The sequence below is a fragment of the Caloenas nicobarica genome, chromosome 11 (genome assembly GCF_036013445.1).
Source record: "Caloenas nicobarica isolate bCalNic1 chromosome 11, bCalNic1.hap1, whole genome shotgun sequence".
Taxonomy (NCBI): domain Eukaryota; kingdom Metazoa; phylum Chordata; class Aves; order Columbiformes; family Columbidae; genus Caloenas; species Caloenas nicobarica.
In genome coordinates this window covers 18431549-18456661 of record NC_088255.1, presented here as the reverse complement: position 1 = coordinate 18456661, position 25113 = coordinate 18431549, and the positions used below count along the sequence as shown (strand labels likewise).

General features: G+C 49.2%; 1 protein-coding gene across 1 annotated transcript in view; it reads left to right on the top strand.

The window, feature by feature from the left end:
- PLXNB1 (plexin B1) overlaps positions 1 to 24691 on the top strand; it is an 82787-nt gene extending 58096 nt beyond the window's left edge. Inside the window, exons 15-38 of the mRNA XM_065642336.1 lie at positions 71 to 237; positions 1274 to 1425; positions 3511 to 3616; positions 5351 to 5487; positions 6105 to 6281; positions 6479 to 6647; positions 7774 to 8016; positions 9360 to 9536; positions 10566 to 10714; positions 11093 to 11193; positions 12023 to 12240; positions 12893 to 13071; positions 13802 to 13868; positions 14384 to 14530; positions 14982 to 15159; positions 15986 to 16089; positions 16751 to 16835; positions 17207 to 17373; positions 18376 to 18536; positions 18726 to 18873; positions 19580 to 19644; positions 19735 to 19810; positions 20064 to 20138; positions 20689 to 24691. Coding sequence (XP_065498408.1) covers positions 71 to 237; positions 1274 to 1425; positions 3511 to 3616; positions 5351 to 5487; positions 6105 to 6281; positions 6479 to 6647; positions 7774 to 8016; positions 9360 to 9536; positions 10566 to 10714; positions 11093 to 11193; positions 12023 to 12240; positions 12893 to 13071; positions 13802 to 13868; positions 14384 to 14530; positions 14982 to 15159; positions 15986 to 16089; positions 16751 to 16835; positions 17207 to 17373; positions 18376 to 18536; positions 18726 to 18873; positions 19580 to 19644; positions 19735 to 19810; positions 20064 to 20138; positions 20689 to 20793 — 3353 coding nt within the window. The 3' untranslated portion in view covers positions 20794 to 24691. The remainder of the gene's footprint in view (positions 1 to 70; positions 238 to 1273; positions 1426 to 3510; positions 3617 to 5350; positions 5488 to 6104; positions 6282 to 6478; positions 6648 to 7773; positions 8017 to 9359; positions 9537 to 10565; positions 10715 to 11092; positions 11194 to 12022; positions 12241 to 12892; positions 13072 to 13801; positions 13869 to 14383; positions 14531 to 14981; positions 15160 to 15985; positions 16090 to 16750; positions 16836 to 17206; positions 17374 to 18375; positions 18537 to 18725; positions 18874 to 19579; positions 19645 to 19734; positions 19811 to 20063; positions 20139 to 20688) is intronic.
- Positions 24692 to 25113: the final 422 nt, after the last annotated feature.

Sequence of the window (25113 nt, the reverse complement as noted above, 5' to 3'; positions counted from 1 at the left end):
GCCAAGTTGCTGGATTATTCTGCGCCCTAGGGGATGTTCGCAGACGCCTCTGAATTTTTCTCCTTTGCAGTAACTTTTTACAACTGCTCGGTGGGACACGCTGATTGTAGCCGCTGCCAAACAGCTGACTCAAAGTACAACTGTGTGTGGTGTGGAGGTGACAACCCCAGCTGTATCTTCAGGGGCTCCTGCAAGGAGGAGATAGAAGACCTGTGTCCAGCACCTCTCATTCACTCTGTGAGTAACTTACTCACTAGCGTACTGCACCAGGGGCAAGGAGGGCTCCATTCTCCACTTGAAATCAAAGGGCTGTGAACTCAGAGCACAAGCAGTGCAGCTCAGTAATACGTTGGCCATCCAAAGAGCAAGTTAGTCCTGTTCTCCTGTGATCCCTCAGTGTTGTGAGGGTGCTAGACTTTCGTGCTGGGTTTTCAGTTTGCTGATAGAGAACAGTGGGGAAAGATGCATTTGTATCTCATGCGAGCTGAAAACTGGCACGTCAGAAGGAGCAGAATCATTCAGGAGCTGGGAAAGGGTCCGCAGATTGGATCCTCCAACTGTGCCGAGCCAGACCCTGAAACAGGTTGGCCTAACTGCACCTGAGCCTAAGGAGGGCAAAATCTAATGAAACCAGCACAGCGAGGATAGTAAAGATGTGCCAGGTTACTCAAATTAATTATTTTTGTCTGTTTATTTTAAATGTTTCTTGCTAACTGCCACATGACCAGTGTCTGTAGCCATGTGTCCCTTTTGCTGTCAGCTTGTCCTCCCTCTGGTGGCACACGACATCCATGTGCTGCATCTTGTCTTAGTTTATCTTGGATGCTGCTCAGGGACAGAGCTTTGACGTTTGTGCAGCATGCAATTCATTGTCGTACTGATGCTGGGGGGGGAATGGTGCTTGCTGCTTCAACACTGGTAACACGTATTGGCTTGCGCATCCCCACTCTTCAGCAGAAATGCCCTGTGGAGTGGTCAGCATGTTGATGAGAAGGCCTTAGAAGTCTATAGTGGATTATCTCCCCTGGGGGGGACCACTGGCAACAGTGAGGTATGGGAAAGAGGGCTCTGACTGCTATGTTCTTTGTCGCCTTTCTTCTGCTGAGGGTGCAACCTGGTACTAGTCCAAGCCAGTAAAAGGAATCCATAGCAGTGACCTGAGCAGGCAGAGTTTGTCATGGGGCAGCGGAAGGACCCTGTGCTGTAGCTCAGTTGCCAAACTGCAGAGCTCTGAGATACTGTGACATTTACACATGCGCGGATGTCTTTGCAGGTGTACCCCCTGTCTGGACCAGTGGAAGGTGGCACTAGAATCACCATCACTGGCTCAAACCTCGGGCAGAAACATCAAGACATTGCAGAAACTGTCACTGTTGCAGGAATTCCCTGTGCCGTAGATGCTCAAGAGTATGAGATCTCTAGCAGGTAGAGTATCTGTGAAACCTCCTCCCAGAGGCAGGCGCTGGCTTTGCCCTTGGCTGCTGACACCAGCCTGAGATGTCGTTGCCTTTGCTGTAGCAGGTGTTGAGCCTTGCCTGTTCCCCAGGGCGTGCCCCTGAGTGAGGTCACTGTCTGATTAGTTACTCGGGCGAGTACCTAATTCGTTACTTAGAGAGATAAGGTTGTGTGCAAGGCGATGGCCGAACAGTGCTGCCATACAGCAACCACGCTGCCGGCGCAGAGACCGCGGGCCAGCCAGGTCAGCGAGTCACAGCCTTGGAACCAGGCAGTTTCGTGGGTGTCTCTCCCAGCCACAGAGTGATTTCAATAAAGCGAAAGATGTGGCTTGTGCAAGTGACACTGCTAGCAAAATATTCTGACCACGTTAACACTGGGTGAGGATGGGAATGGCGTAGTTGGAGGTACGGCACAGATTCTTGCCTCTGCACCCCTAGACTGTCATTCTTCACTTGGCAGCCAGACTTCCACCTCCCAGGAACAAACCAAATGAAAGGACCCTCTAAAGCAGGGACAAACCAGGGAGTTCTGGGGGTCCTATGCCACTCTCCTGGTGGCTGGGAGTGCCTGGCAGGTGACACGATGCTTGTAAAAGTAGTAGTGGTGAGGAGGAGGATGGGAAGCAGGAAGACCTGTCCTGCTGAATCCAGCTGGTGTCAGTGATAGAGAACTGGGCAGCTGGTGTGTCTGGCCAGGGCTGGACCATATAACAAGGCAGCGTAGTCAGGTGTTGAGAGGTGTGACTGGGGGGAAGCAAGGAGGAAGGCAATATTTGTGCAGATGGCCTGTGGCAGGGCAGGTAGGTTGGGACCCTTGGACAAGGGAGGGAGAGGAGCCAAGCAACCAGCAGGAGAAGAGGAGAGCAATTGTGAGTAACCTCTCATCAGAGCTATCACAAACCCATTTTTCCATTCCATGGTAGCAGTAGTTGTAGCACCCTTCCCTCTGGGAGCCAGGTAAGATCCTGCTGGGAAATGGCTGCTGTGTCCAGCGGTGTTGTCCTGTCTGTGCGCCTTGTTTGTCTGGATCCATCTGCTTTCTGTTTTCATCCTAGAAATTAGAGCACAATCTTTCTGGGGTTAGCACCGTCTTTGTTCTGTATCTACAAATCACCCAGCATCACACAGTCCTGGCTTGAGACTCCACTGCCTGAGTTAAATTCCTGAGCCTTTTTGGTTGAGGGGATGTAGCTGGGAACATGGAACTCGCTCCTGAGCAAGGCCCAGACAAAATTAATCTCCTACTGTGTAAGAAGTCTGAGAAGTCTCCTGCAGAGTAATTTTTCTGTTAGCAAATCAGTGCTGTAACATGAGATTCCTTGCTGCCCTCCCTGTTCTAAGTACAAACCTGACTTTTCACCTTGTCAGTATCTCCCATACCAAATTATGGCTGGAAAAAGGGCTGGGAAGGATGGGAAGTGCAGATCAGGGAAACTGGCTGGTCCCAGAGGCCACTGGCCGAAGACCACTGCCAGCTAAACCTCCAGTCTTGGGTTTTCTTCTGCATCAGACACAGCGCTAATGTGTGGATTGACCACTGCTGGCCTGGGGTCACTCCAGATGTGACTGATTTTTGTCAAGCACTGGAACAGGCTGCCCAGGGCAGTGGTGGAGTCGCCATCCCTGGAGAGGTTTAAAAGACGCATAGGTGAGGTTCGCAAGGACATGGTTTAGTGCTAGAGTTAGGTTATGGTTGGACTCCACGATCTTGAGGGTCTCTTCCAACCAAAATGATTCTATGATTTGACCAGCTCTGGACAACAGAAGAGTTCTTGGACTCTTGGTGTAGCTGTGATACAGTGGGCTCCATCCTGCCAGTCCCAGAAAGAATAACATTGGATAGGATGGGCCTCTTTGGAACCACCCCCTGCTTTTTTCTGCTGCACCTAATCCAGCTTTTAAAGGTGTTTCTCAATACCCAGTTGTCTATTCTAAGCATGTGATAAGGCTGAAAGAAGGGAGCTGTGGTCGCTGGGTGGTTTAGGCTGCGATGCGATGGATCCGGCTCGTCTGCTCGGCCGCGGCGTGACTGTGCTCTGGGGTTGTCCTGCAGCATCGTGTGCGTCACTGGCGGGAGCTGGACAGAGAGATTTGGGCACATTGTGGTGGAAGTACCTGGAGGAGGACGTGGAGTTTCGGGGCATATTTTCACCTATCAGGTAACGTAACTATCGCTTCTTTAATACCTCTCCCTGTTGTTCCAGTATCTCTGCTAAGTGGCTGTCTGTTGCATGAACTTAGGGATTCTACCAGGCACTTGCTGCTGGTGTTTTTATCTGATTTTTCTGATGCTTGTTTTGTGTGGTGTTATTTGGGGGGGTTGTTTCTTTTCCTTTTTTCCCCTTCTTCTTTTTTCCCCTTTTCCTCTCCTCTCTTCTCTCCTTTCACTTCTTTTCCTTTTCCCCCTCTTTAGATTATAAGAACAGCTGTACTGGGTAATACTAAAGATACTGTAGCCTAATATTTTTATATTTTTTTTTTTTACAATGGTAACTATTAAATGCTTAAAGAAAGAGGAAAAATATAGAGTACCTTGCTGATTTGGGGATTTTTTTTTTTTAACTGATGACTTACCATCTTACTAAGACTTCTGACTTTCCTTTGATCGCAAATTGCTGCTTGAACACACTTTTAGCTTCTGACCTTCCACAGGTAGCGGTAGTAAATCCAGAGTTACTGTGCGTTGTGTGGAAAATGTTTCCTCTTATTTTAAATATGTTTCTGATAACGTTTTGATATCTTAAACTCAGCAACTATGAATTAATATTTAAGTGTTTTTTAGAAACAGCTACTGGCTTTTCATCCTTGCTGTGCAAATTGCAACATTTATGCTATGCACCTAGTTGCATGTCTTCCTCTCACATGGGAAGGGGAAAGAGATGCCTGAAAAGTCTTAGGCTATTGCATTTTTGCCTGTACAGAACCATTTTGTATACCAGATTATGCTTGTTGCCCTTCTCTTGGTTTTGGTTCTATTATCACCATTTTGAGGCAGGATGACAAGAACTGGATGCTATGTTCAAGATGCAACTGCAAAAGGAATTTTTACTGTGGCATAAAAGTATTTTTTTCTTAATTCCCTTCCCAGTAATTCCTACCATTTGGTGGTTTTTTGGGTTTTTTTGGTTGAGATCTGTGCTTCCAGCTGGTAGAGTTGTCACAGGTACCAAAGCCCTCTTGAATGGGCAGGAGCTATTTCGAAACTCACAACTGTGTTCACATGTTTGGGTTGGTTTTTTGCTGTACTCTGCCTGCTCCTTCTCAGTCCATATATCTTGCTCTTTGTTTATCAGCAGTGATTTACTTGTCCCACTCTGCCTGGTTCCTCTGAATTCTGCTGCAGCTCCTCAGTGGTACTAAGTTTTTGTTACTCTGAATAATTTATCAAATTTCATTTCCCCTTTCCAGGTCACCCTACAAGTCTGTTTAACAGCACAAGTCTCAACACAAATTCTTAGGGCTCCCTGCTGGTAATCTCCTCATTTACTAGACAAACAGACAATTTATTTGCTACCTTGTTTTTCCTAACCTGAGTTATTAATCCAGTTACCGATCTGAACAATCCCTTTGAAACGTTAATCCTAGGGTTTGTGTGTGAGGCTCACGGCGCTGCTGTTTGCAGCGTCCCTCTGCCTTTTGCCATCTGTGGAAAGGCTGGTCCCTGATTTGTGGCTCTTCTGGTGTGATTGATGCCTCCTCTGATGCCTCTGCTCCATCAGGGAGCTGCTGCAGCCTGGCTGAGGCTGTTCCGATTGGGGATCTATAGCTTTTATTTTCAGAGCACTGGAGGTCACTGAACTTGTTCTGCTGTTTTCTTTCCTTGCCTTATCTTTCGAGGTCCCCATCACTCACCTCCTGTTTGTTTTGTTTTGGGTTTTTTTCCTCTCTTCTAGAACCCAGAGCTGAAATCCATTGTTCCAACTCAGGGCCCCAAAGCGGGAGGAACCTGCCTGACCCTTCTGGGCTCAAAGCTGCTGACTGGGCATCCTAGTGAGATCAGCGTCCTGCTTGGAGACCTCCCCTGCCACATGTAAGATCGCTGCCCTGGGTCCTTCCCCGAGCCCTGTGGGATGTGACACTGCCTGGCTCAACCCTTAGTACCTGCTGCGGGAGCTCTGCTCTCCTCGGCATTCCAGGAGATCCTCTCCTCGAGGGTCATGGCACAAGCTTGGCCACGTTAATGTTCCTGACCACATTCCCTCGGATGCGAACAGTGCTACGTGGCCTCTGTTCTGCGTGTCTTTTGACAGGACTATACCCCATCCTTGACAGCTCTGCTTTTGCTGATGGGGAGCTGCAATTGGCCCCCACAGACTGACGCTAACAGCTGGTTTTGTTCTCTTGCGTTCTGGGACACGTACACCTGGCAGCACTGCTGGTGAGAAGGCGCACTTACCTTGGTAGCATGCTTCCAGTGTCTCCAGTCAGGACAGAGGTTGTACCTGCTTTTTTGTCCACGTGCTGCTCACTGACAACTGCCCAGCAGTTATTGCTTGTTCAGATAAGGCACAAGACCTTTCAGCATTAAATTCAGAAAAATACCAGGAGAGGTTTTCAGACTGTCTGCAATGAGCAAGGCATAGTGCTATAAAATCTGTCTCTGCAGGGGCTGTGTTAATCGCGTGTTCTCTCTCCTGTCTCTCCAAGCCTCTCTGAGATGACGGAGGATCAGCTGGCATGCCAGACCAGTCCCAGCAACGTGTCTGCAGAACTCCCAGTCACTGTCAAATACGGGGACCAAGAGCGGAGACTGGAAGGGTCCCTTTTCAGATACACTCTGGATCCCAACATCACTTTTGCAGAGCCACCTAAAAGCTTCCTCAGGTAGAAAGACAGAGTGCACCTTCCGCAGGGCAGCGTGCCGAGGCGGGTACTATGGCACCAACAGCATCTGTTTGTTGAGTTGCACTTCGGAGTAAAGCCAGGCTTGTAGGAATGAGCATCAGCAGCAGGGTGGGAGCATGGGCAAGACAGAGCTGATGAATAATAGGTGGGTGAGATCAGCTACTTTTCTCTTTCAGTGGAGGGAGAGTGCTCAGAGTTCATGGATACAACCTGGACGTTGTACAGAAACCAAAGATCCGAGTTACAGTTTCTCCATCTGAACGCCGGCGCCGAGGACTGGGACGGTGGCGCAGAATCATCCCGGACACCAAGTGCCCTGAGGACGCTCTGTGCAGTGTCCAGCAGGTAGCGTGTCAAGTGGTCAGTGGAGCTGAGGGTGCACAAGGGCTGACATGTTGCCCTGGAGAGGTGGATTTTCTGTCTCTAGGGCTTTTCACCCCCCACTTGCTGTTCTCTGCTTGGATCATACCAACACTCTTAGCCAAGTGGAAGCATTCTCTGCCAGACCGAGAGGTTAAGTGCTTTCACAAACATTTCCATGAGTTGAGTCTGCCTCTGCTTAGCGACGTGTGGGACTCATGATGGACAGAAACAGCGGGGCAGCAGCGTGGAAATAAAGAAATCTACAGCTGAGCCAGAGAGCTTGCATGGCTTAGCATGTCCGTGCTCCAGACTCTTCCTTTTGCACAGTTCAGTCCATCTTTGGTAGCACCTAGATTCTGTTTCACTCTGAGATTCAAAACCAGGCGAAGTTCAGTGAAGTTACCAGTTCCACCAACACTTTCTTCTCTCCTGCTGCCAGTGTCCTGAGATGGGTCACCACAGAGGTTACTGATGTGGGACCATCAGGGTCACAGAGCACGCAGCGGAATTTGCAGAGGTAGAGGGTGTTTGGCAGCCGAAGCACAAGAAGGATTTGCTTTTACAAATGATGGAGGGTGAACTGTACATGAACTGGGAGAATGTGCTCCTGATACACATGTATCAATAATAGCTGGGTTTACACTTCTTCTTAGGAAGGCATTTGTCACTGTAGGGGAGAAAAAAATCACTATAATACTTTCACCAAATGTATGAAACATATCCAACCGCATGAAGGAACACTTCTGTCACAGAAGCATTCAGGCCAGGAAATCAGCTTTGCATTGAAGGTCTTTGGTCCCATTCTGTCAGAGCAGGGAGACCTAAAGCTGATGCCTCTCCAGAATTTGCTGCCAGGGGGATGTCAGAGCTGAATCCCACTGCTAAGACCTAAGTACTTGCAACACAACCAATACTATGAAAACTGTCAAGGCAAATTCCTTAGATCTTGGATTTTTCCCTCTACAATTAAGCAGGGCTCCTCTGGCATTGCTCCAGAGGAGAGGAATGCAGACTGGCCCCAGGTTGCTCAGGGTTGGGAAGTATTGCAAAGCCGTAGGAGAAGTATTAGTGTTTCACTACTGACACTTTTTTTGCCTTTTGCATTTAGTTTGAAGAACCATGTCTTATCAACTCCTCCTACCTGATCCTGTGCAAAACTCCAGCCATTAACATGCTGTTGCGGAATGTCCGTATCAAACTGGAATTTATTCTGGATAATCTGAGCTTTGATTTCAACTCCTTGCATCCCATGCCCTTCTCTTACGAAGTCAACCCCATCCTAAAACCATTGAATGCTGAAGACCCTGCCAAACCATATCGTCACAAGCCAGGAAGCGTCATCTCTGTGGAGGTAACATGCAAACTAGCTGAAAATCATGTTCCTCATACAAATTTATTTCTGACCTGAGTGGTTTAAATTGGTGTTGTGTGGCACCCAAGGTTTAAAAGTCTTTGATAGGATAACAACCTGTCCCAGCACATCTGCTTTGGCCTGTGAGAAGTGGTACATAAGCAGAAAGAAAAGGGAGCATCAAAAAGCCTCTTGTGTTCATAAATTATTAAGGGCTTCATCAGAGTTGGGGAAACTTCTGTGCTTTTTTATTTTTAATCCTAATAAACCATTTTATATGAGTTATTAGTACTAAAGAAACCCTACATCCTATTCTCAGCTGCTGGCTCTTTCCTAACTTCTTAAGGTTCCTCTAGAAGTAACTTAGGAGTAAAAGAATTGTGGCAAGTAGGGAAGACCTGTTACTAGGTTAAGGTAGGAAAATCACTTTAAAGATGATACGGAGGGGCAGAGTGTCTAATGTTTTTTCTGTACATGTGAGAAAAAAATCTCCGAGATATTTCATTGGTATGGAAAGGTGCTTTCTAGTCCTGTACTCATTAAGAAAGTTAATGGCTGCAACTGGAGATGCGCTTTCTCCACTTGCTCTTTTTTCCCATATGAGTAAAAACTGTGAGGATGCACTAGCCTAGAAATATCTAGACCGCTACCATGGGTAGTGAGTGCGTCTTGGAGAAGCAGGGCAATTTGAGGAGACTGAAGGAGAAGTAACGAGATGCAAGCTTTCCAAGAGCAAGGAGGTTGATCTACCAACCTGTCAGGATACCCTGACAGAGCTCTGGGTAAAAGCCTGAAAATGCTGCTGCAGGATTCAGCTTAGAAAGCATTAAAACATAAAAATGTAATCAACATTACTCAGCATGGTTTTAATTAAAAAAAAAAAAAGAAGTCTTAATCCCCACCCAAATTAAAGCAAATTTGTATAGCAGATAAGAACATTGATTGACTTACCTGAGTGTTTAGGTTAACTGACATGAGACTACCTTTAAAAAAAAAATATATATATATATATATATGTTTTGTTCGTATGTATGTATGTACACAGAGTGAAGAGTTGAGCTTGGTTGTGCTGTGGCTAAAGAGCCTTAAGAAGACAGGTTATTTATAACTATACTTATGCAGCATGGTATGGTTTCTAAAGCTATAATCTACATCATATGCAAGTGAATTTTTTAGCTTAATAAATGAACTTCTGCAGCCAATCCAGATGTAAGCCTAGTCAGAGAAGAAAAAAAGCTTTTTTCATCCTATGGTGTTTGGTCTCCTCCATCTTCCCTAGAGCTGTGAAAATGCAGAGTTGGGTTTTTTCCCCAATTCGATGTGCTGTTCCACATCTGTTCCAGGGGGAAAACCTCGATCTGGCTATTTCCAAGGATGAGGTTATGGCTATGATTGGGGAAGGAATCTGCATAGTGAAGACACTAACAAGGAACCATCTCTACTGCGAGCCCCCCTCCGAGCAGCCGGCTCCGCGGCACCGCACCAAGCGGGAGGGCACGGACTTGCTCCCGGAGTTCACGGTAGGGAATTGGCAGCACTGCAAGAAATCTTGTCGTTGTTTGAGTTGAAGCGCAAGCAAGAAGCAGTGGTGGAGACAGAGAGTGGGGTGGGAAGTGGAGGAAAGGCAGAAGCCCTGCTGGGGGACGGGGGAGGTGCCGGGGTGGCAAGAAGCTGCTCTTTGTTCTCAACTCTTCTTTTACGTGCCAAATATTGCCTGGAAGCAAATGGTATTGCTGTGTTCAGGAGTTGTGCTGTGGGACGGCTTTTGCCTGGCAGAAAGGGATCTGGGGGTATTGATCGACAGCCGGCTGAACATGAGCCAGCATGTGCCCAGGTGGCCAAAAAGGCCCCCAGCATCCTGGCTTGTATCAGGAACAGTGTGGCCAGCAGGACTAGAGCAGTGATTGCGCCACTGTACTCGGCACTGGTGGGGCCTCACCTTGAATACTGTGTTCAGTTTTGGGTCTCTCATCATAAGAAGGACATTGAGGTACTGGAGGGAGTGCAGAGGAGGTGATGAAGCTGGTGAGGGGCTGGAGCACAAGTGTGATGGGGAGCGGCTGAGGGAACTGGGGCTGTTCAGCCTGGAGAACAGGAGCTGAGGGGAGAACTTATCGCTGTCTGCAACTGCCTGAAAGGAGGTTGGAGCATGGAGGGTGTTGGTCTCTTCTCCCAAGTAGCAAGTGATAGGATGAGAAAAAATGGCCTCAAGTTGCACCAGGGAAGGTTTAGATTGGATATTAGGAACATTTTTTTCACAGAAAGGATTGTTGGGCATTGGAACAGGCTGCCCAGGGCAGTGGTGGAGTCACCATCCCTGGAGGGGTTTAAAAGGTGTTTAGACAAGGTTCTTAGGGACATGGGTTAGTGCTCGAGTTAGGTTAGGTTATGGTTGGACTCAGTGATCCTGAGGGTCTCTTCCAACTGAAATGATTCTGTGATTCTATGCTAGAGAGCTGGATGCCACCCGTACCCGTTCTGGAGAAGCCCTATGACTTTGCATTTCGCTGCTGCGCTGAGCTGACACCGTGGTACGTGCTTTCTTCCAGGTGCAGATGGGCAACCTGAACTTCCTCCTGGGCCGGGTGCAGTACGACACGGAAAGCCAGCTCACCTTCCCGCTGGAGGCACAGATTGGTTTGGGTGTTGGCGCATCCTTTGTGGCACTGATTGTTCTGGTCATCGTCTTCATATATAGGTAAGAAACTCTGGCGTTGTATGAGGTCTTTAAGTTCTTCTACAATATTATTCAGTGGATGTGGGCAAGTGTGCATATCTTGGGCCTAAAGAAGGTCCTGGTTTTCTTCATTTTGTGCCAAATTCTGAGTCCCCAGTGTTGTTGGGTGTGTGAGGCATGTTGTACCTGCTGGTCACAGCCTGCACAGTGGTTCATTCAGAGCCCACACCTCATGGATGCTCCAAGAGACTTTACAAAACACTGGTATCCTGCAAAGATGATGTTCAGTAGAAATCACCTCAGCACCAATTGCCCTGGGGTCTTTGGCAGCAACACAACGGTTGGCAAGGACAATCTCTGGGCTGGGGCCACTGGGAACAGTTCTGCTTCTTACTGCAGGAGGAAGAGCAAACAGGCCCTGAGGGATTACAAGAAAGTTCAAATCCAGCTGGAAAATCTGGAAACGAGTGTTCGGGACAGATGCAAAAAGGAATTCACAGGTCAGTCACTGAGGTCCTAGTTTCTTGCAGCTTCACAGGGAAGCTTGAAGAACCGCTCTCAGCCCAACCTCTCTTTCCATTCCTGCATACTTGTTTGGGTAGCTCAGAGCAGGCAATAACTTTATCCTGTGCCGGTGCATTGAAACATACAGCCAAATTCTTCCATTTTGTAATTCTTCAATTCAGAGCACAGTGATCTGTACAGACCCCTCTGATTCTCCAGTTCATCATCCTTCAGACTCAGATGAAGAGCTAAAGGTCAAGACAGCACACTTGGAGAGATCTTAAGGACAGCTAGCCTGGTCTTTGTGTAGGGCAAGTTGAATTACAACCCGTGTTCTGGGCCCACAAACCTTTCGCTTCAGCTGCTGGCAGCAGTGAGCCCTTGTGTGGGAGACCTGCGGCTCTGACACTGTGCAGGGGACTCACACTCCGATCCCCAACTCATGTGGGAAGCAGCGAGGAGCAGGAGATCTCTGATGCTCTGTCTCTAATGTGGGTAATACCTGTAACCACAGATCAGTGCTGAACAGTGGCTTCCTCTTTATAAAACAGGAAGCCAGCCCCCGACTGTAAATTAGAATAATCACCAAATTCACCTTTTGGTTCTTCCCCAATGCTGGAAGTTTCCTCATGCAGTTTCTCCCAGTGCCTTGTCTAGTTTTAAATGTTCTAGCAATGGGCACCGATGTGCCTCTTCCTGGCAGGCAACATCCTTCCTCTTCCTCAGCCCCATCCCACTGGCCCTAGTTCCTGCACTCACCTCATGGTCTACACCATTGGTTGTGTGATCGTGTAGTCAACCTCATGGGCATTTCCTTTCCCTCAGACTTGATGACTGAGATGATGGACCTCACAAGTGACCTTGTGGGCACAGGAATCCCCTTCTTGGACTACAAGTCCTATGCAGAGCGCATCTTCTTCCCGGGTCATCGTGAGTCACCACTGCAAAGGGACCTGGACATCCCTGAGTGCCGGCGGCAAACTGTGGAGCAGGGCTTGGTCCAGCTCTCCAACCTGCTCAACAGCAAGCTCTTCCTCACCAAGGTAATGTCCCTCTCTCTGCTTGCAGCTCGCTGCAGGGTCAGGACCTCCTCACTGGCAGTTCATTGCAGGAAGCAGCTGGTGTCTGTTAAAGTTCACAGAATCACAGGATGGTTGGGGTTGGAAGGGACCTCTGGAGATCATCCAGTCCAACCCACCTGCTAAAGCAGGTTTACCTAGAGTAGGTTGCGCAGGATCGTGTCCAGGCAGTTTTGAATGTCTCCAGAGAAGGAGACTCCACAACCTCTCTGGGCAGCCTGGTCCAGGCTCTGGCATCCTCAAAGTAAAGAAGTTTCTCCTCATATTCAGATGGAACCTCCTACGCTTTAGTCTGTGCCTGTTGCCCCTCATCCTGCCACTGGGCGCCACTGACAAGAGTCTGGTCCATCCTCTTGACACCCACCCTGAGATATTTATCAGCATCCATAAGATCCCCTCTCAGCTTCTTTCCTCCAGGCTGAACAGCCCCAGCTCTCTCAGCCTCTCCTCATAAGAAAGATGCTCCAGACCCCTCAGCATCTTTGTAGCTCTCCACTGGACTTTCTCCAGTCATTCCTGAGTAGCTCCATGCAGCACCACTTCTTCCCAGAGCCAGCAGCTGTGACTGCCTGGTTTTCAGCAGATTCACCCCCTGGCTTCTCTCTCTCCCCACCAGTTCATCCACACTCTGGAAATCCAGCGCACTTTCTCTCCGAGAGACCGGGCCTACGTGGCGTCGTTGCTCACGGTGTCACTGCACGGGAAGCTGGAGTACTTCACTGACATCCTCAAAACACTCCTGAATGACCTCGTGGAGCAGTATGTGGCCAAGAACCCCAAGCTGATGCTGCGGAGGTGAGTGAGCCAGCTGTGGTCCTACACTAGCCACCTGAGGGAACAGAGCTGGCAAGTTCTGAAAGTCCTGTGGGCAGGAAAACTTCATGGCATGGGCTGCAGCTGTAAGAGCAGTGTGTGTCCAGACAACACACGTCAAACGGGAGGAAGCAGTAACAACGATACCCCTCAGCCCAGTCCGTATTGGCAGGGAATATCGCAGGAAAGGCATGAAAAGAGTAGGAAGATGGAGTTGCCCACTGCAAATTCCTCTTCTTTTGAAGCTGCTGTGCATTAACCCTCTCCTTGTGCTCAGGTACCAGGGTTCTGCCAAGTCTGCTGATCTCACTTTGCTGTTTAGAGATCCCTGGGTTTACAATCATGCCATGTTTGGAAGCTAAACTGAAATACCTCCTGTGTTTGGGTCCCCATTAGCTTCCTGTCTGGTCCATCCTTCTGATCTGAAGAAATTTCCCTTGTTTGAGACCTACCAGCAGCTGTCCTCAGTCCCCTGCTTGCTTGCTCTCCAATTCTGTAATTTGGTGCCTCCTTCAGGCTGAAAAGTGCTTCGAATAAGTGGTATCAAAAGCATTAATCTTATAGGTCTCTAAAGTCCTTTTTTTTTCCCTCTCTCTTGATCTTATATCATCATTTAGCGTACTCTTTTCTCATGGGGAGTGATCTGTATCTCCAGATCCCTCCCCCCTGCTCTGCACCGTATTCCTGTGACCAACCTCATGCTCTCTTTCAGGACAGAAACCGTGGTGGAGAAGCTGTTAACCAACTGGATGTCCATCTGCCTGTACGCGTTCGTGAGGGTGAGCTCTTTGTCCCTTTGTAGTGTAGAGGGGCCAAAAGAGAGGGGAGACAGCCACAGCTTTGCTTTTGTGCCTCGCTCATAGCTGAAATAGTGCCAGGGTCATCCTGTATTTCAGGGTGGGGAATGAGAGCGCTGGACACTTCATTGGGGACAGAGATGCTTAAATCAACATTAATACCACTCATTGTTTCCAGCGTGTCTCACCAGATCATGGAGGGCTCAGTTTAGCACCTTTATCTTGAGACACAGGCTGGTCTGTGCGTGGGGGGGACAGATTCTGATCTAATTCCTTCCCTAGAGAGGGGATGGCAAGGAAAGTCCCTCAGGTTACCAATGCCTCGGTCTTGTGCGTCTACCAGGTCACTGGCCCCTGCGCTTTCCCCGCGCAGAGGCTCTGTCTGTGCCTGCCGTGGTTTAGCTGCGGAACCCTCTGTCCTGCTCCTCCTCTGCTCGGGTCTCCGTGTTTCCAAGCTGAAATTTCTCTCAGGTGAAACTCCTTCCTTCCTGTGCCAGGATTCTGTTGGGGAGCCCCTTTACATGCTGTTTCGAGGAATCAAGCACCAGGTGGACAAAGGGCCAGTCGACTGGGTGACAGGCAAAGCCAAATATACCCTGAATGACAACCGCCTTTTGAGAGAGGACCTGGAGTACCGGACTCTGGTAAGAAGCAAATCTTTTGTTCCCTCTGGGCTCTCCGGCGTGACAGGTCTGAATGTCACTGCTCCCATTACTGAGGCAGAAGTGCAGCATCCTGGGATCCAGGTTTATCCCAGCAGCACAACTCCATAGATGAGCAAGAGCTCTGCTAAATCAGGCGCTTTTGCCCTAGGCTGATAGGAGCAGAGTAATCTGGTGCACGTGCTGTGATCTGTGTCTAGAAATAAGGGGATGGGATGAGATTGCTGATGGCACATCAAAGCCCCTCTGCAATGCTGCTGAACTGGCTTCCAGCTCTTGACACAAGACTGAGAACAGTGTGTTTAGCTTTCTGAAACTCTTCCAGTGAAAGGAGTAGCTGTTCATTTGCCTTAATGCCAACCACCAAAGGTGTAAATGTGTCAGATGTAATCTTATCAGCCAAGTAGCTGTGACCTTTTCTTTTCTTCCTCAGACCTTAAATGCTTTGACCCAAGCAGGAGTGGCTGCAGGAGGGGCAGAGGACTCCCAGGGGATTTCTGCCAAAGTGCTAGACTGTGACACCATAACACAGGTGAAGGAGAAGATCCTTGATCAGATCTACAAAGGGACGCCGTACTGTCACCGACCAGACCCAGACACCCTGGACCTCGGTGAGCAGAACTCCTTGATGCCAAAACTCAGTGAGGAAGTGCAAGAGTGGTTGTTTGCTGTCTGTGCACAACACCCTGGCATGTGTGATGTGTGCGGAGTCACTGACTGAGGATCTCACACCCTGGCTGGACCCAACAAGATGTGATACAGGAAAGAGGCAGTTGGGTCCAGCCCCCTCCTTTTCATGGTGTTCTTTGCCACACTTGGACCCATGGCAATGGCTTGAGCAAGGGGACACAAGCATAAAAGTGGGGAGAAATGTGTAGAAGGGGAGGATGGTTTGAGTGTGGCGCAGAGATGCTATAGTCACAGACTGGCTCCTTCTGCCAGTGAAGTCACCAGCAGCATCTCGGTAATGTGCGTCAGGGAGGATTTTGCCCACAGTGGTTAACAGAAGGCAGCGCTTGCATTGTGACTCAGCTTTCCATTTTCTTAATTCTTCGGCTGTTGCTGAGTAGTGTTGATGTTTATAGATGAGCAGGTACTGGGAGAGTAGGAGCTAATAAGGACTATAGGTCCATATTTGTGGTTTGAATCACCTGTTTGAAGAGTCACAATCTTGACAGAATTTGTAGGAACTTGGTGAGTGGAACCTGGGAGGCCGTGAGGCCACTTGTCCGTGTGCTTGGCGAGACTGTCCTGTGACTGCAGGACTTGGCATTGGTACAGGCACCTGCCGAGGCAATGTCTGTGAGACAGCATGGGTGAAGGTTGGTGAGGATCGGTGCGCTTGTAACAAGGTCAACCAGGCTGAAGCACAGCAGACTTCAGAGATGCCCAAATTAACCGTTTATCTTTTCATTTTCTGTGTTTTAATGGCTGTAGAGTGGAGATCAGGGCTGGCAGGTCATCTGATACTGTCCGATGAGGATGTGACATCTGTTGTTCAAGGAACCTGGAAACGCCTGAACACTCTTCAGCATTACAAGGTCAGAACTCAGTCTACCATTACCGTGTCTCTCCTCTCAGCTTCTACACACCGTTATGCTCTATTTGTGGCTCTGGCTCCTGGTGGATCACTGTCAAAAGCTTGGAGCTTTCTTGCAGCAACATATTCAGATTAATTCAGTGCTGTGGCCTGCGCTCTGACTTCAACAAGTGTAGTTCCCTCCTTAACCTGTACCTGAGACATGGGCAGGTGCTTGGGAAGAGATGCACAAGTTCATGCCTGGTGGCTGCCACAATGAAGGTGATGCTTCTGGATCTGTTAATGTTCTAGTCCAAATCAGTTAGTAGGAGATGGTGCATTGATCTGCAAAGTAGATCCTAGGAATGGAAAGAGTTTGTTTTTTTTTTTTTTTAACTACCTCACAGCAATATGTCCTAGTTTGCTGCAGCATGTTTTAGATGTGAATTACCTCAGTCCCTGATTATTATCATCTTCATCATATTTTGCACATCAGGTTGTCTTAATTGGTACAAATAAGATTCTCTCACCATCAGGAAAAGACAGTGATGGTGCCCCAAAATCCCTGTTTCTGTCCCTGTGTCTAGTAATGTTACAGTCCGGTTTGGTCTGCAAGCGCTTGCCTCTTGTGCTGATGAGAAATGCGCTGTTCAGTTAGAATACTGGTTTTTGCTTGTGTGCAGGTGCCTGATGGAGCAACAGTAGCACTGGTCCCACGCCTGACCAAGCACATCCACAGGGAGAATCAGGATTACATCCCAGGAGAGAGTGAGTTGGATGTCCTGTTCTCATAAAATTATTTTATAGCACTTTCCAGTTAGTGAGACAAGACTCTTGCTGTAGCCCCAGCTTTATGCTGCTGTGGAAGGTCGATATGTGATTTCGACCTTCATAGGTGTGATAGGAGATGTCTGTCTGGGGAAGTTTCCAAGACTTTGAAGGTTTTGGGTGGACAAAAGCAACCTGCTGTAGTGCCAGCAACAGTTGCACTCTGTGCAGAAGGCTGGATAGGGGCCTCCAGAAGTTCCTTCCCATTTGTGTTTCTATCATAGTGTGAAGTCTTACCTCCTTGAGGCTCATCTGGCCAAGTTCTACTGTGAGAGAACTGACACTCACCTGTAAACACTTGCTTGTTTTAGAAACACCAATGCTGGAGGATGCAGATGAAGGTGGGATCAAACTTTGGCACCTGGTGAAACCAACAGAAGAGCCAGAGCTTCCCAAGCATCGACGTGGGAGCTTAAGAGATCGGGAGCGAGCCAAGGCAATCCCAGAGATCTACCTGACACGTCTGCTCTCAATGAAGGTGAGAAGAAGCACAGATTGTGTTGTGCTTGAGATCTTGCCTTCCTTCGTATCCCCCGGCAGATGGCAGGGATGTGCATGGAGATGAAGAGCCCCTTTGCCTGGGTTGACACATGTGCTGGTTGTTTCCCCTCTGATCCCAGCGCTGCAGTGCCAAACTTCTACTAAGGGGTTAAGTTTTGCAGAGCCTCTAGAAGACTGAGAAATGGTTTTATCCCTGTGTCTACCCCATGTTTGTCTTTGTGTGTCCCACAGGAAAAACTGGTACCCTGTGCTTCACAGCAGAGTTTCTTTGGCGGCAGTGCCCATGGGTCTGCTGTGTCTGCTCACTTTCCATTCCACCCAGGGCCAAGAAGATAGAACTAACCTGTTAGCTGCTGCAGCAAGATGATGCTAATAGTACAGATTCAGCTACAGTCATAAATCAGGCATAGCACCTGCTCACCATTCTCCTTTTTGCTTCATTCCAGTGTTATTGTTAAAAAATTGAGCCAGGAACTTTTGTCCCTCTGCTCTGTTCTCAAGAAAAGAACAGCTTTTGGCATCCAGGCTCCCCACCAGTGTCCTGCTTGCAGAAGTACCGTTCCTGAAGCGACAGCCCGGGCACTCTGCCGGGCAGCGCCTCTGTTCTTCCCACATTTACTGAACTTCTCTTGGTGCTGAGCAAACCCCTTCTTGTCCCTGTGTGGCTGAACAGAGCTCCTGGCAGCCAGCACCCCGCCTCCCAGGGGCAGTCTCTACGGTTCAGCGCCATCCCATCATGTTTCAAGCTCTGGAGCAATCCTCGTTACCTGCAGTGGCTCTGAGTTAATCTGGCTTCCCTCCACATTTTGCTTTGTTTGGGGCCTCTCTTCTCCTTTGCCGCTGCTCCCTGCAGCTGGGGGTAACTCTGGACCGGTGAGGGGAGGGTGCTGAGCAGAAGGCGGCAGCCCCTGCTCCGCGGGAGGCCTGGGCTCTGCTCTCCTCTGCCCGTGCTCACTCTGTCCTGCTTGGTTGTCCACAGGGCACCCTGCAGAAGTTTGTGGATGACTTGTTCCAGGTGATCCTCAGCACCAACCGCCCTGTTCCTCTGGCCGTCAAATACTTCTTTGACCTGCTGGATGAGCAGGCACTACACTACGGGATTGCGGACCCTGAGACCATCCACATCTGGAAGACAAACAGGTACGGTGACAACCACCTTTGCCTACTAAAGAGAAGCAAAATTGGAGTTGCAAGGCAGCAGAGCGTGGTGTGAAAAGCTGGTTTTGCTGGGAGGGCAAAGCTGGGAGATGCAGTCATGTGCAGAATATCTTTCAGCACTGTGGCTGCTGCCTTTGCTGACACCCCGTTGTGCTTCTGTCTCCTCTCCAGCCTGCCCCTGCGGTTCTGGATCAATATCATCAAGAATCCCCAGTTTGTTTTTGATGTGCAGACGTCAGATAACGTAGATGCTGTGCTCCTGGTCATCGCGCAGACCTTCATGGACTCCTGTACCATAGCTGACCATAAGTTAGGGCGGGTAAGTATGGAGGGAGAAGGGGGTGTGATTGGCACAAGTATTTGAGCAGTGCTGCCCCAGAAAGGCAATAATGTTTACGTAGCACCACTGGGACAGCGCACCAGGCCCATCCTTGCTCCCATGTGCCACTGGAGCACTGGAGAGTGATGGGGACTCCTGGGAAGAGAGGAGGGAGGAGCTGATTTTGTTTAGTGCACGGAAGTTGTTGAGGGGGGCTCTTTATTTACAGCGTACTGCTGCTTGGGGGACAGAGCTAAACTCTAGTCGGCTGTGGCAAACAGTATAAGTCACAGGCTGTGTCTTGGGAGATTCAGGTTGGCCATTAGAAAAACTTTTTAGCACCCCTACTCACCCTGTGCCAAGGGTGGAACAGTCCTGCACGGCTCACCAGAGACGGGGTGGGTGGATCTCTGCAAGATTTGGGCAGTCAGCTATGCAAAGCCATAGCTGATTGATCTCATACGAGTGATCACCCAGCTCCAAGTGAAAGGCTGGGCAAGGGATCCCAGAGGTCCCTTCACCAACACACCTCCTGGTTCCTCAGACTAGCAGGGAGCCTGGTATTTGAAGTGCCTCTCCATGCAGAGGCCAAAAAATCCCCATCTCGAATGAATGTTAGAAAATAGCAGTGATGGTGGTACCTGCCAAGGTTAGTCCACAGCATGATGGAGCTTTTTCTAATCAATTCTGGTTTTGGATGTTCAAGGACTCTCCGATCAATAAGCTGCTCTATGCCCGGGACATTCCTCGCTACAAGCAGATGGTGGAAAGGTAAGCAATGAACTTGAGGAGTCGTAGTTTAAGCAGTAAGAAGGAGACTAGGAGGAACAAGACACTAATTGCCTGTGTACCGCTCTATAGGTATTACGCGGACATTCGTCAGACCATCTCTGCCAGTGACCAGGAGATGAACTCTGCCCTGGCTGAGCTATCACGGGTAAATAAAATTATTTCAGAAGTCACCCTGGCCCCTCACCTGTGCATCTAAGAGAAAGTAATGCAAAGATGTGACATTCCAGCTAAGCGTGCATGTGATTATTTTTTTTTCCTTTGCTAGGAACTACTGGTGAATCCCCTTTCCTGTTGCTTTGTGCAACAGGCACATTTCCTAATGAGTTGTGAGGATGCAGAATTTTTAAGGGCAGTTGTTCAGTGTCTCATGGTTTTGTTTAACTTCCTCTCTTATTCAGAATTACTCAGGTGACCTCAATTCCCTGGTGGCTCTACATGAATTGTACAAATACATCAATAAGTACTATGACCAGGTGAGTCTGGGTTTCCTGCAGGTATGAACATGCCCTTCTCCTTTTATCATCCAACCAAAACACCGCCAAAAATCAATTAAGAGCAGCCAGACTATTATGACGCTGTGTATTGTTTCATTGGCGTGTGTAACTTCCATGTCTTAAGTTTCAAATAGGAAGGGAGGAAATCACAAAAAGGGACTCATCTCTAACTTGGAGGCTGTTGAGATTTCCTGTACGCTGCTTCTTTTTTTTTTTTTTTTTTTTTTACTCTGGTATCCAAATACTTTGCTTAAAAATGAAATTCAGTTAGTTCACATTGATTTACAAAAGTTATCATTTTTCAAGTGAGAAGTTTAGCATTCATTTTGCACTATGAAGTTGATAAGTTGTTAGGACAGATCTATAATACTTATTTTGTGATTAATTCGAGACAAATTACTACATACCTGCTCTAGTCTTGAACACGCTTGGGATTCCAGCTCAGGGCTTTCCACTGTGCATAGAGTTGAGCTGGTCGACAGTGTCATGTGCTGAAGAAAGGGCACCAGTGAGTTCTGTCTCATTGCAGATCATTACTGCCTTGGAAGAAGATCCAACAGCACAGAAGATGCAGCTCGGATACAGACTACAACAGATCGCAGCAGCTGTGGAGAATAAAGTCACGGATTTGTGACAGGCGCAGACAGACTGCTCTCCCCTGGCTGAACGGGGACAGTGCTCATCCCAGCGACACACAGGGTGTCCTGCTGCCATTGGAACCAGACTCTCCGAGGAACCCGCGGGTGACATGTGCAGGGATGGCCAAGGCAGTACAAAGTACAAGCGTCCTTGCATCTCAGAGAATATTTTTTACAGGTGTTTGGTTTTTTTTTCTTTTTAAAAGCAAAACAAAACAATAACAAAACAAACTTGGGTTTTCCTCTGGCAGACAGTCAGGGGGACCACACAGCTCCTTCCTACAGATGTTACGTGAATGTGCCAAGTTTCCAAACACCATTGTTGAAGAGCCAGGTGACACAGCCGAGCACTGGGCTTTGCATGGATGCCCTTGCCAGTGCTGGGAGACTCCCCTACTGCAGCCGCTCACTTCAGCGGGGACCAGGACGCTTTCCCCAGGCTGACAGCTCTGCTAAACCTCTGTCCCCAGCTGGCCAGCACTCCTGCAGTGTGCCACCTGAGAAACTTCCCTGCAGCAATGTCCCCGCTGGTTCTGGATGTGGGATGTAGAAAGGAGAGCATCCGATGGCGATGGTTTCTTGCTCCGCAGTGTTCTGGTCTGCATGGCATCTCCGTGGATGTGATGTGCTCACCGGCACGTGCTCTTGCCCAGGGGCCTGCTGTAAAGGGACAGCGGCCCCTCGCCCTTTCCCTCAGGACAAATTCAGTGTGTGACAGTCGCCGCCTGGCTCGCCTCAGTCTCCACTGACCCAGCTCGGGATCTGTCTTCCCGGTTCCTCACAGCCAGGGGTTGCCTCGCTCTTTGGAAAAGCACAAATGCCTTGTGCCACTTCCCCTCCCTCCAGTGTCTCACTGTTCTGCTGCTCTGAACTGGACTTGTAAATACCCTCAGAAAGTTAATGTATTTAAATGCTAAAGGAGAATGTTTAATTTTGTGGCTTTGAGACAAAGCTTTTCTTGGAGAAGTATCTCTGTGCACTTCTACTGACAAACGTCTGTCAGCACTGGAGCAAAATTTTCTCCACTGCTTTGTCTGCAGGGATGACTCGTAGATGTCTCCGTTGTCGTAACAGCAGCTTGCTTTTCTCCGCAGCTCAGTTCCAGGTTTAGCTGTGTGCTCTTCAGTTAGTCTCGCCTTACACCTTACCGCCGTTTCGCTTCCCAGACTCTTCTGTTGTGGCACGCAGAAGGGTTATTTGTTGAGCTGTGAACTCGAGGAAGCCGGGAAGCACAACTGTGGTGTTCCCAAGGAGCATCAGGTGTCCTGCAAACGGGGATGATTCGTGTCAGGGAGGAGAGGCTGGAGCAGGCACAAGCCCAGTGAGTCGCCAGCTGTCCCTGGGCAGCTCCTCGCTGCTCCCTCCTCCATTCCTACGCCTCATGCACAGGGTGCTCTGCCCTTCTGGGAGCAAATTCCCATTTATAAGGGTGCCCTACTCATTCTCATCCCCCGCTGCTAATTCCACGCTGATGTCCTGCAGTGCCTGGGGCAGGTAGACACATCTGTCTCCTCTGTTACTTCCCCGAGGCGGCGATTGCGTGGGCCAGGATGGATCAGTGCTAAAACAGGGCAGGATCCTGTCCCTACCTCTCTTTATTTTGCATATAGTGGTAATTCAGATCAGCCCTGTGGCTTTGTGCGAGTGCTGCACCATTGCAAAACTGTTCTGTGGGCAGTATAACAAGCTAACGCTGGGCTCTCTTCCTGCAAAGGCAGCTCTCTCCTGCGACCCTCTCTCAGCAGCATTCCCAGGTACTCTGTGTGCCCAGAGTGCAGCAAATGTCCCTGTGCCACCTCCTGCTCCCGTCCTGCTCCACGGAGCTGCGAGCGAGCTGGCTGCTGCCAGGTGGAAAGGAGGGGGCAGAACTTGCCTCTCTCTCCCCAGGTGGGCACCAGTTTGGGTCTCGCTCCTGCCTGCCCACCTGTTTCCGCTAAACTTAGGGGAACTTAGCATCTCTGAAACCTGTCTCCACCAAATCTGATTAAATCAGCCCCAAAACAAAGCTGGGTACAGGGAAGGACTGTCAGGTGGGAGGAAGCAGATAGGATGCACATTAGTGAAGCCCGTTCCCTTAGAACTGCAGGAGGTGATTCCCTGGTTTGCGGCAGGTTCAGGTGTCGTGGCAGAGCAGCGTTGTCCCCGTGTGTGTCGATGGATGGACGTTCTGCCCCGGGCACCAAGGTACAGTTTGTGGCCTCTGCAACTCACTGAGCGTCTGCCAGGAGCCCCAGGCTCCCTGCTGGATTTACAGCTCTGCAGACTATTAACGTCTGCCCCTATTTTTTGCAGAATTATCTCTGCGCTCTCCCAGAACAGGGTGGCTTGGGGCTTAATTCTGAATCCAGCTCACATCGGCAAAGGGAAGAGGACTTGGTGGCTCTCCTGGAATCATGACAAGAGCTGCCAACGTGCCTGGCTTAAGTTGTTGGGCGAGGAGGCTCCATGTCCTCTTTGCTTTTCAGCAGCGCTCCAGGATGTCAGAAATCATCTTCTTTCTCCAAGTGTATCTGTGAAAACCCACTTTTATTAGAGCAATAATCAAGACTTGAAAATAGAGCTAAATGTAGGTGATTGGCTTATTTAACACCTGGAGCTTGTCCTCGCACAGCTGGCCAGGCGGCCCTGCCCGGCGCAGGCACGGTGAGGGTGGAAAGCTGGCGGTGCCCATCACCTCCCATCCGTCCGACCTCGGTGTTGTAGAGACCGGCGTCCTCCTCCCCCGCAGGCACGCACTGACGGCCCCTCGCTGGGATTAACTGGGGTGTTTGGGCATGGCCCCTCTTCCCTCCTTCCATGCCCCTCTCCTGTTGCAAAATCCGTTACTACGACAGGGTTCTGTTGCTTTTTTAAATTTGCACAAAACAGATTTCGTTATGAAAATTCCCTCTTGTAGGGAAGAACTTATTTATTTATTTCTCACGATCCTTCCGAGTTTCTTCCAGTCTCTGCCTGATTCCATGACCAGCTTGTCAGAAACTCTGGAGATGGACGCTCCTTCTGAAGGATGGAGAATCCTCCCGGGATGTTCCCTTTTTCTTACGTGGAGCACATTCTGTGGGCACCGGCCGCGAGTGCCGCACGGCGACTGGTCCCCTCCTGCAGCACACGTGCGCAGCACACGTGCACAGCACAGGGATGTCGCCGATTTAATCGTATTCTCAGAAAGGGGATGTTCTTGAACGGCAGGCACGAGCGTTTATTTAGTGCTGCAGCCAGAGAAAGAAACTTGCTTCCACCTGGTCTGGGCGAAACGCCGAGAACTGATCAGTATTAAGATAAATATCCGTTAGTGTATTTAAATGTCTCTCCTGTTGGCACGACCGGGAGGAGCTGGCACCCACGCGATGTCGATGTGAGAGCACTTGCTCTCATCTGTCTGGTGGCAAATTTTAGGCTGTACCTGGAAGCTTTTTTTTTTTTTGGTAGAAATGATGGCTAATTTTTTTTTTTTTTTTAAATGAAAATAGAGGGTTCTCAGACGCTGCTGCCTCGGTGGAATGCCGTTTCTTTTTCAGGGGACGCCCCGGTTGCAGTGAGATGCTGCTTTTTTGGTGCCTTTCTTGTCAGGATGATTCTTTTGGTTTCCAGAACACCCAGCACGTTTGCTCCAAGAGTCTCTTTCTCCTTGTCCCCTGTCGTGGTGACTCTGCCCTCTCCCAGCCCTGTGACTTGGTGTCTCTCTGTCTGTTACAGTATGGCCTGACCTGCAGTCATGCCCTGCCACACCTTGAGTTCTGCTCAGAGCACCTGAGGTACTGTCTTTCTCAAATTGGAATTAATAATTAATATAAAGAGCTTGAAAAAAAATCGGAATTTTGTTACATAGTGTAATAACTGTTTGTAGATACTGTTCTGAGATGTAGGAATCTATTGGTGATATAAGAGTTTTTGTCTGTAAATAATCAGTTTAGAGTCCAAATGATTTTAATAAAGAGAATTCTTACACGATAATTCAATAAATTTTAATATGCAAGCTGCGTGTCATGCTCGTGTTGCACGGTGATGCAATTGGCCCAAATCTATCTGCCTCTTTTTCTCCGAAGCGGACGCTGATCCCGAGCAGCAGGACCGGGGAGCGGTGCAGGAGCCCGGGGCTTTTCCTCCTCAGTCTGTGAGATACCGGCTGTGTTTCTTCAAGATAATCTTGTGCCACCTTCCGCCGATGACGACTCCTACATCGTGGCATCTCTGCCGTTCCCAGAGCTCCGGTTGCAGGAGTTTCCATCTGCTGCGGGAGCTGGGCTGGGGCCCGAGGCGCATTTTGGCTCTGGTTGTGGTTTTCCATAGCGGGACTGCTTAAAGTACAGTTTCTG